The sequence below is a fragment of the Diuraphis noxia genome, unplaced genomic scaffold, assembly GCF_037042655.1.
Source record: "Diuraphis noxia isolate RWA-SAM2 unplaced genomic scaffold, SU_Dnox_SAM2 contig0002, whole genome shotgun sequence".
NCBI lineage: Eukaryota > Metazoa > Arthropoda > Insecta > Hemiptera > Aphididae > Diuraphis > Diuraphis noxia.
This window is the reverse complement of record NW_028301712.1, coordinates 75308539-75319349: the sequence shown is the minus strand read 5'-3', so window position 1 is coordinate 75319349 and position 10811 is coordinate 75308539. Positions and strand designations below refer to the sequence as shown.

At 27.5% G+C, this 10811-nt stretch overlaps 2 protein-coding genes across 2 annotated transcripts; one reads left to right on the top strand and one right to left on the bottom strand.

The window, feature by feature from the left end:
- Window positions 1-963: 963 nt before the first annotated feature.
- On the bottom strand, window positions 964-2353 carry LOC107162893 (magnesium-dependent phosphatase 1-like). Its single transcript, XM_015510038.2, has 4 exons — window positions 1963-2353; window positions 1675-1735; window positions 1384-1602; window positions 964-1316 (listed from the first exon to the last, which is right to left on the bottom strand). The coding sequence occupies exons 1-4, from the start codon at window positions 2021-2023 to the stop codon at window positions 1139-1141; spliced, it is 519 nt and encodes a 172-aa protein (XP_015365524.2). The 5' UTR covers window positions 2024-2353; the 3' UTR covers window positions 964-1138.
- Window positions 2354-2701: 348 nt separating this feature from the next.
- LOC107162883 (lipid scramblase CLPTM1L) lies at window positions 2702-10072 on the top strand. Its single transcript, XM_015510016.2, has 11 exons — window positions 2702-3257; window positions 3838-4001; window positions 4069-4166; window positions 4255-4587; window positions 4677-4823; window positions 5163-5301; window positions 5381-5569; window positions 8301-8488; window positions 8558-8693; window positions 8752-8867; window positions 8932-10072. The coding sequence occupies exons 2-11, from the start codon at window positions 3849-3851 to the stop codon at window positions 9017-9019; spliced, it is 1587 nt and encodes a 528-aa protein (XP_015365502.1). The 5' UTR covers window positions 2702-3257; window positions 3838-3848; the 3' UTR covers window positions 9020-10072.
- Window positions 10073-10811: the final 739 nt, after the last annotated feature.

Genomic DNA, 10811 nt, shown 5'->3' with positions numbered 1-10811 from the left:
ATTCGGGGTTTGACCAAATAATTTTGTGTTTCTTAGATTTTATCAAAATCTATTCTAACCTAACCTACCAAATTTCGGACATTTACCTACAGTAGTTAGCTAAGCCTAGCATTATAACTAAGAAAGGGAAATTGAGATCACCACTTCTTCCACCAGCTAAGAAATGCAGAGATGTACTGGCGACTGGCTCTGAGGGTAGAAACAACATCAAGCCGGAGATGGTTGACGTTGGAACTGACACTGTGCTGACTCCTAATTGGTGGGAGAGCAAACAGGAGTGCCGGGAAAAGGAGCCATCAAGACATCTCTCGGTCAAGGCAGGTGAGCGCGAGCCACTAACTCACGCGGATACAGGAAAGGATGTTTCTGGTAAGAAAGCAGCCGCAGCAGCCTGCAGTGCTACAGAGGCTCGCTAACCTACCCTTCCGAAGACAGGAGTGAAGCTCAGGGCTAAACCCCCTGCGATTTTAGTCAAGATAGGTGCTGGTTCGTCGTACCCGGACACCGTCCGCGCAGTTAGGCAGAACAGCAAACTAAACTTAGTAGAGCTGGGAGCTCAGGTAACCAGCATGCGTAAAACCAGGGATGAGCTATTGCTGGTGGAACTGGCCAAAGGTGCTGGATCTATGTCAAAAAGGGTTTTGTTTTTTTTCACTTAACATATTTTGAACTTGCAGTGGTCACACTATAGTTATATCATTATTATCAATATGCAATTTGGACAGGCTCCTCTAAGACATGGCAATATGGCATGCAATTTGGACAGACCCCTCTAAGACGTGGCATGCAGTTTAGATACAGGCATTCAGCCAAGTGTATTATTGGTAATGTAAAATGAAGCTTTTAAGATAATGCGAAGGACTTTAAATTGGATTTTTTGAATATAGTAAGTATAAGAATTTTTGCTGAGTCCTCTAGTAGGAAGGATCAAATGGACCTTAGATATAAAATACTAATTAATAATTAAATTAGGATTAAATGACCACATTTAATAGTGTAATACAATACCATCATAGTATATCAGTATGGTTAAAAATATATGGTAACACAATATTGAAGTTCTGTTTCAAATATTACAACAATCATTACAAAATTCATGGTTATAAATTTATGGTACTTAAAACAATAACACAATACTTCACACATTTGATCTTACATCTGAAAATTTTTTTAAACCATTAATTAGAACTGGCATTGTCATCCCATTTTTTACTAATATTGATACTACTCCTAAACGTTCCAAATCAACAATGTTCCGTTGTTCATCATCAAAAAAAATCATTTCCTCCAGTTTGATATTACATTTTTTGCTTATCCTAATTAATAAAATCAAACATAAGTGTTGAAAAAATATAACAATAATACTTGTTACTCAGTACTCACATATTTATATGTCGATCTTTGCTACCAGGATAAATTTGTTTGTTTTGAAAATATTTATTCCAACCAAATAACTGTATGAGTTGCTCAGCTCCATCAATTTCTCCAGTTCTTGAAGCCACACTAATGCCAATATCTTTGTCATGAAGATATTTCAAGACTTTTGGTGTATCTGGATAATGTTTGATTACACATCCTCTGTAATCTACTACTTTACCATCACTAAAAAAAAATTAAAATAATGTTTAAAGATATACATTAAACTAACACCTAATATTAAAACTATAAACTTACGCTCTTTTATGAAAAGGGGGATTTACATGAGTGTCAACCCAAAATGGCCACAATGTATAATCTATAGGAGAAAAATTATTCAATTATATTGAAAAAAAATCCATGATTACTAATATACTTTATTAATTAAAAAAAACATATTTTTAAAAAATATTCTCAAAGGTACATCTTTAAATTATTATATAATCTTTACTGTGTGGTATGGGAGTTCACTTTAACATTTTGAAGTATTAATTGCAATAGAAACATCCTGATTGTAATAAAAAGTATATACCCAAATTAACATACCCAAATCAAAAACAACCATTTTTGGAACTGGTGTTGAGGTTTCCTCAGATTTAGTTGCCATGTTAATTTCAAAAAATATTTAAAAACATATAAAATCAAGTAGGTAGTTAAGACTTATTTAACTAATTTATTTCTCCTAGGAAACTACAATATCTACAGAAATTTTTCCCAAATAGCAATTATTAATTTGATTCTAAATAATAATTGTCTCACAATTTGTAATTAATTGATTTGGCTCAATCATTAATTTTAATATTATATTAATATTAATTATTAATCGAGAAAAACATTGATAAAACTTTATAGTTCGAAGTATTATAAAAAGAAACAACAATAGGGCAACCCGCAATTGGCAAAAGACATCACTTCTTGGCAATTTCTTTCATTTAACCTTCACCTTTTATCAAGTTCTTAAAATCTTGACTATTGGAATATTGAATTGTTTGAACATCATAATATTATGTGTTCTATCTTCTGTGCGACTGTGCCTCAGTTGACTGTGAATTGTGATTTGGTTTGGTCTGATTCCCCTTATCAATTGATAGAAAGCCACACGCAAGCACGCAACCATAAATAATAGACAGAATCTTTTATTATCTATGCAAATCGATGAACATGACGTAATCACCATAGAGTAATGTAATCACCCGGTACGGCCGTACCAGTGTACCACAGATTATATATATCATAATCACGGCTATAGATCTATTATCTAGGCTATTATCTATAGCCGTGATCATAATATATGATATATTCTGTGCCGGTGTATGAACAAATAGGACCCGGGATCTATTTGTCAGCATACCTTCAGTCTGTGCCCGTACTCATATTGACAGGACGATGCCGATCAACCCACCTTGATACGGATACCTATATTCTAAAGACCGTGAGCGATACCGGTATTTACATTTGATAACACAAGGATTAGTGATAATAAATGTTTATTCATAATATCCATAAATAATAATAAATATATAATTAATAATTATAATACATATTCTGTCACGTAATAAAAATTTACAAATTGACAAGCAGTTTTCCAGTTTCCACAATTCACGAAGATAAATTAAAATCTTTATGTGTTACAAAATAAAATCTAAAACATTCAAGTTGTAACCATAATTTAAATTTGTATTTGTACAATAATATTATTGGACTGAAGGATTGTTTGATTGAGTATTGTGAACATTTAGTTGTGTATTTAAAACAACTAAATTAATTAAAAATAGATACACACATATACACGAGTGTAAATAAATCCATGAAGTGTAAAAAATAAAAACAAATTTTTATTTGTAAGTATTTCTTACCTATTAGTTATTAATTTATTATTCATCCTGATTAAAATAATATTATATATATATAATGTGATATATTAATGATCTTTATTATGTGTTAAGTAAGTATTAATTTATAAAGCTATATTTTTAACAATTCAAAAACCAGTAAGTATTTAATAAAATAATTTGATTAAATATTTTTAATTTTGAGAGGTACTTAGGTATTTCCTAATTGTTAATTTTTTAAATATAAATTGGCCATTTTTTATTTTTTTTTATTTGAATTAAATTATTTTTACATTATCTACTGTTTGAAAACTTTTTGTATGATGCGCGTAACGAGAAAATTTCAAATTTATTTAAATAATTAAATATGCCTATGCCCTACAGATATATATAAATCAATTAATTTCTGTTGTGATCAAATATTCCACCTATAAACTACATATATACTATAAATTCAATAAAAATAAAACTTAAATATTTTTTATGAATATATAATTAAAAATATGTTACAATAATTAATTTTAATCATCACAATTGTTAAAATAACAGCTAGATTTTTAATCTATAATTTAACCTACATTTTTTTTAGAAGTCATCACCATGAAACCGGGGTTTACTACAATTTTGACTGTTTTGTTTGTGACATACTTGTGTAATCTCTTCTACTCGATATGGATAATGGTACAACCGCCATCGTGTACTAGTGAAGGTCTATGTTTGAAATCATTTTTGTTACGAAAACCGAATTTAGAAGTATGTTTTATTGTATAAAATTTCTAATTTAATTATTCTTATCAATCTTATCGTAATCATTTTTTAGCTTACCATATTTGTTGCATCACGTTCAAACCCCAGAGGATCAGAAGTTATATTTGTAGACAAATTCCTGTTACCAAATTACAATGATTCATATGAAAGGTATAGTAGTTGTATGGTATAAACTACTATTATTTAAATGAATATAAATAACATTATTTTTATTTGTTTTTTTTTTTTTTAATTGCAGATTGATGGCTGTAGAACTACCAAGGCTAACCAAACAAAATGGAACATTATATGCACATGTGTTCTTAAGTAAAGCTCAAGAAACACTATATTCTGGGGATAAATGGACCAAATTATTAACCGATCCTGAGACTGTATATACCTTAGTTCCAATGTCTATTTACAAAGAACCTGAATATAAAATTTTTCAATTATTACATGAAGGGGAAAACATAAAAAAGAATGTTGAAAAACCAGTGACACATATAAAAGTTGTATTACCAGTTAGCATGTTAAAGGAACCATTACATTTTTCTCAGATTCATATGCCTAGCGATGTTTATCAATATATAAGGTAAAAGTAATTTTAAAATTACCAAATGAAAAGGAAAGCTTTGATCCTTGATTATTTAATTAGTTTTATATTTTAAATAATTATTTCAGATTATATAAAAAAAACCAAGAGTATTTACCTATATTCTTACATAATACTCTTCAAGATAGATCTTTCAATATTACAAAAATTGATAAAAATACCACACATGTACCTATTTTATTACGTTATGAACCTTTAAGTTACACTGGTCTAAGGTAATGTAAAGATTAACCTGTAAAATAATTTTTATCTTTTTTAACATTATTGTTTTTACTTCAAAAATATAAGATGAATAAAATATATGTTATTTAATAATATTTAGTTATTTAAATGTAAATTGTATAATTATTTCTCTTGATTGAAGTGGCTTGATTTATTCAGTTTGAATCATTTAAAATCTTTAACAATCATTTATAAATAACGAGAACCCCCCTATGTTCATATTATGTACATTATTATATAATAAATCTAACTTATTAATTTTGGTTTGAGTTCATTACATTGTTGCCAAATCTATGTTGTATTTATTTTTAATTTAATATTTTTTCTTTTAGAATATTAACACAAACTCAATTAGCTATGGTAACATTGCAACAATTTGGATTCAAAAGCAAAGATATTGATGAGATTAAAGCTATTTTTGATACTAATCATTATTTGTTATTAGTTTCAATCATTGTTGCATTTGTTCACGTAAGAAAAAATTTATACATTATTATTGTTTTCTTTAAAATTAAAACTTTACATTATTATTATTATTATTTGTTCTTAGATATTATTTGATTTCTTAGCCTTTAAAAATGACATATCATTTTGGAGATCAAGAAAATCTATGGCTGGGTTATCATCGCGTCTTGTTGTTTGGCGTGCTTTTAGTCAAACTGTTGTATTACTTTATTTATTTGAGGAAAAAGCTTCAATGTTGATCATTGTACCAAGTGCAATCAGTTCTGTAATAGAGGTAAAAATTATACAACATTTCATTAACGCAATATAATTGTATAGGTATTTATTAACAAAGTAATTAATTTATGTAAGACACTCATTTTTTCAAAAACTATAAACATTTCTTAAATACTGTATAACCTTGAAAACTAGAATTGGTTGGAGGCAAAAAAAAATTGAGTTATCAAGGTTCTATTGTATTTTATTTTTTTTTAGTTACAAGTTTAGTTTATGCTAGCCATTTGTGTTTTCCATGTTGTAATCATCATAATATAGTGTTTATATACATTATAGTTAATACATTTAAAATTAAAATAATAAACACAAAAGTAAGAACTTTAGAAGCACCATAGCGGCGTATGTTGTTTTTGTCTTACACGCGTACTACATACCAAATTTCCGTTCATTAGTTTCAATAGTGTGTTATTAGTTTTTAATTTTTATATTTGAGTGAATTTACCTATAATCAAACTTTTAAGTAAAAATAGTATCTGTTTTCTCATTGGTTTTTTACAGTATTTTAATTATGGTACCTAACCATTATTACTTGTTATATATTTTATAGATACAATTTTAAATTTCCGATTATAATTATTTTTTTGTGCATTTAATTTTTACACATCAGAATATATTTGTAATCTCTGTTTTTAGGAAAAAATTAATTTAACATGACAATAAAAATAATAACAAATGATTAAATCTAAAAATATAGGTGGCGGTAAAATACTTTTTTGGCGGCAGGCATCAACTAAATTTGCACATTTTTTTACCTAATTTTAAGTTTTTACAATTTTTTAAGCTTAAACATTTTTAATTTCATAGTATAAAGCAGAATATTATATAATTATTAGTAGTATTTTGATACATAACATTAAACAATCAAATTTCGAATGATAGTTTTCTGAGGTGAGTAGTGGGCCAATATTTTACGAGGCCACTCCATTTAACTCATCTAAACTTATACTACTTGTACTAAATAACCCAGTGGTTCTTAACCTTTTTCAAATGACGGAACACTTAACATTTTACAAGATTTTCGCGAAACACAACCGTAAAATAAAATAGTAGTACATACATTTTTAATTTTTTAATATATTAAACAATGAATGTATAGCATAAAATTCGTTGCAATATTGTCTATTGACCTTTTTTATTTTATTCTCATCATTGACATTGCTTGTATTTGTACTTGCATTATCAGTACCAGAATCATGTTTCCGTTTAAGAAATTTGTCCATTTTGTTATTAAAATGGTCGTTACAAATTAAATTAATTAACTAAATAAATTTCAAATTGTACTTACTTAAAAAAATAACAGAATCCTTAGTTATGAAGTTGTACACGCGTCTAACATTGATAACCGTGGGCAACGTACTATTACTAATGTATTTTATAACTTTTATTAGTGCAGAAAATAAAATTGTCAATATCTATACGTATGTTATCGCAGTATGGTGGAGATTATTGTATAATATAATAATAATAATGTATATTAATATATTATATAGTATAGTAGTATACTGACACATTATATTATTCGAAAGTTAACGATAACGTTTTTGTGTACAAAAATAAACCAACAAAACCTAAAATGATTATATTTTGAAAGAATTTTTTTTTCACTGATTTAAAAATTTTGGCGGAACACTTATACGAAGTCCGCGGAACACCGGTTAAGAACCACTGATATAACCTGACATCCTCGCTCATAAACTACACTTGAAAAATGCAATTTGTATACATTGAAGTAGGTACTCTGAAAAAATATTTTGATTTGGAATAAAGAATTTAAATGTATTTTATGATAAAACAAAAATATTATAAGAATTTAAAATGGCAAAACAAAATTTAAACATTAATAATATTTGAAATAAAAAGTGTTAAAATGCTAAAATGTTCAATAAAAAAAAAATAAATATTCTTTGACAAAAAGAATCACCTGATTACTTATGTCTTGCATACAAAGTAATTTGCTAAGCATACCTACTCACTTACTTTTTTCATAAATAATGCAGTTATTCAAAATCTGCTTTTTGTAATTTTTAAATAATATACTTTAAGACCATATTTTTAAATGATAAATATTTTTTTATACTACTTAAGAAGTATTCTATGGGGATACAAACTTTTTAACGAAAACCCCAATTTCTTCTATAAATGATTTAGCTGATAATTTTTAAATTTCAATATCAAATTCTAACAACTATTTTTTAAGTTATTTAACTTTGTGCACTAAAAATAATAGTTTCATTCTCATAATAATAGGTTTGAAAAAAATAAGGCCTTTGAATGCTGATGGTGATCTCAACATTTTAGTAATTAAAGCATTAATCTGTCAGTATTTATAATTGTTTATAATGCTTCAAGTATAATAAATATTATATCCAATGTTACATCCATTTTATATTTTTGGAAACCATTTTTAAGGATCATTGTTTGTAATATAAACACTTTGATAACTGATAAACTTAGCATTAAAATTTTAAATTAGGTACTTATATCAAAATTTTCAAAACAATGATTCATTAAATTATTTACTATTAAATGTGGGTGTTTTCATTTGATAGAAGGAGTTTGTATCACCATAAAACACTCCTTAAGCATTTCAAAACATTTCCAGGATTTTAAAGTAGGTCTGAGTGTATTTTAAAATTGAATAAATTTGTTATTAAAGAAAGAATGGGTATTAGCATATTTATTAAATTATAATGTTTATACATTTTACCATTAATTTTAAAATTATTTAGATCTGGAAAGTGTTTAAAATCATACCAATAGATTGGAAAAATCTAAAACTAAAACAATTGACCTTAAATCGTGCCGAGGAAGATACTAAAAAGTTTGATGCTGAATCCATGAAATATCTGTCCTATGTTTTATATCCTTTATGTGCTGGTGCTGCTATTTATTCACTTATCTATGAACCACAAAAAAGGTTTGATCCTCCTACATTTCTTTTGTATAATATGATAATTTAAATGTGTTAACCTAAAAATGTATTTAGCTGGTATTCTTGGAGTATCAAAAGTCTTGTCAATGGAGTCTATGCGTTTGGTTTTCTTTTCATGTTACCTCAACTTTTTATCAACTATAGACTTAAATCAGTTGCTAATCTTCCATGGAAAACATTTATGTATAAGGTGAGATTTTATAAATTTTTAATAGACACAATTTATTTTAAATTATAATGTTATTTAGGCATTTAACACTTTCATTGATGACTTGTTTGCATTTATCATTCCAATGCCTACTGCCCATAGATTAGCCTGTTTCAGGGATGATATAGTTTTTCTCATTTATATATATCAAAGATGGTAAATAATATCATTATGAAAGTTAAAATGAACTTATTCTTTATCTAATTATATATTGTATTAGGTTGTATCCCGTGGATCAAAGTAGATTTGATGAAGATGTTGAAGTACTTGAACTGCCTTCTGAAGAATTAAAAACAAAAACTGATTAATTTGTTGATCAGAATATTTTCATATTAACATTATTATGTTATAAGAAATAGTTGTACTATCTCCTAATATGCAGACTACTGAAAAAATATGCTGTGTACCAAAATGGACGTGGTCTACCATAATAATATTAAAAGTATGAATAAAAAAACATTCTTTAGTGATTTTACATGCAATTAGGATGTTAAAAAGAAAGTGTGGTTTGGGGAGGCACGGTTTTATGCACAATATGCAGAATATACTGAGCGTATGTAACGGCCATAGTTATTAGCTCCCGGGTAAGTGACCACCTGAGATTTTTAGCAACATATACAACCCTACCATATCACCACACACCCTATATTGCTGTGGTTCTCCGTAAAAAAAAAAAAAGAAAGAAAGTATAATAAGTATAAAAATATTACAGATTATCCACCAAGCATAATTTCATAACTTTAAAGGAAGCATCAAAAATATTATCAGTTTTATAATCCTTAGCACCAATTCTCGGCTAAGTAACTCTTTAAGAGGTCTTCATTAGTACTACACGTTTTTTTTAATACAATTTTCAGTCTAAGAGGCCTCTAAAGACTAACATTTGTAGACTGCATACTATACTCATATTTATAGTTAAGTAGTACACAAACGTAGGTAGACTGCATATTGGGAGATAACCAATTTCTGTTTGCAATTAATGCGCTAAAATGTATAATATTTTTGATATTATGTTCTTTGTGATATTTTAAATATAAATAGTTGTTATTTCCCGTACTTATAAGTGTGGAAGTTATATAATACAAACTATAACTTTTTATAGATATGGGTTATTTTTAATGTAACTTGCAATAGTATTGTAATTTTAAATTTTATATTTTAATGTTACTTTGGTGGTTGATAAATAAAAATATTAACTATTTTAATAAAATTTTTAAATTTACAAGAATAGTTAATTGCTTTTTAATTTATTTATAACTTAAATAAGTCAACAAAAATCAGTAAATAATTGTACGTGATCATTATAATATGTATTTGGCTTATTGAAGTTAATTTAAAATAAATTAAATAAAAGAATCTGTTGTATTGTTTTTCATTGAATATATGACATATATATGTTGGGTCACATGTAAAATTGATTAATTTAATGATTCAATAAGATCGTATGGATGACTAAATCATGTTTAAGGAATCATTAGTTCACGATTGTTTCATTAAATGTTTAATAACCATCCATGCTACTCGGCACTTAACATTTAAAATATACCATGAATTTAGTATGATTTATGTAACCACACTAGGTTAGGTTAGGTGTTTTAACAATAGTGTTAAAACATTAAAACGTGTTGGCTGTGGCTCAGTCGAACCGGGTTCGATCCTCAACCATCGGGCGACATTTTTTCTCCGGGCAAGTCACGGTGTCCGGAGAACAAGTGCCGCCAACCCCCACTCCGCAGCATGGCAGAAGCCTACGGGTGCCCCAGTAAAAAATTCTGCCAAAACTCACCCACGTGTAACACACCTACCGTTCCATAAACCTACAGCACCACCCCCTTCCCAATGGCCTAAGTTGCCGTGGGATAATTAATAGAAAAAAAAATTTAAAAAAATAGTGTTCTCAAACATTAAACAAAAAATAATTTCGATAAATATTATGTTACTGGGATGATTGTTGAATTCATATTAATTAATATGTTTATATGGTAGTGATGCAGCAATTTCAATTCTATATATCTATGAGTAGTTGGTGTCTTACTAGTTACTGATATGTTAATTTGTTTTATTAACCAGTAAATTTACAAATACATGGAGCGTACAACA

What these genes read in the sequence shown, in the direction of transcription:
- LOC107162893 (XM_015510038.2), bottom strand. Translation starts at nt 2,023, where the DNA reads ATGGCAACTAAATCTGAGGAAACCTCAACACCAGTTCCAAAAATGGTT. An exon ending in CCCCCTTTTCATAAAAGAGC is followed by an intron (nt 1,603 to 1,674) that starts GTAAGTTTATAG and finishes ATTTTTTTTTAG; the next exon opens with TGATGGTAAAGTAGTAGATT. An exon ending in AAAGATCGACATATAAATAT is followed by an intron (nt 1,317 to 1,383) that starts GTGAGTACTGAG and finishes TTTATTAATTAG; the next exon opens with GATAAGCAAAAAATGTAATA.
- LOC107162883 (XM_015510016.2), top strand. Translation starts at nt 3,849, where the DNA reads ATGAAACCGGGGTTTACTACAATTTTGACTGTTTTGTTTGTGACATAC. An exon ending in TTAAGTTACACTGGTCTAAG is followed by an intron (nt 4,824 to 5,162) that starts GTAATGTAAAGA and finishes TTTTTCTTTTAG; the next exon opens with AATATTAACACAAACTCAAT. An exon ending in GGAAAACATTTATGTATAAG is followed by an intron (nt 8,694 to 8,751) that starts GTGAGATTTTAT and finishes AATGTTATTTAG; the next exon opens with GCATTTAACACTTTCATTGA.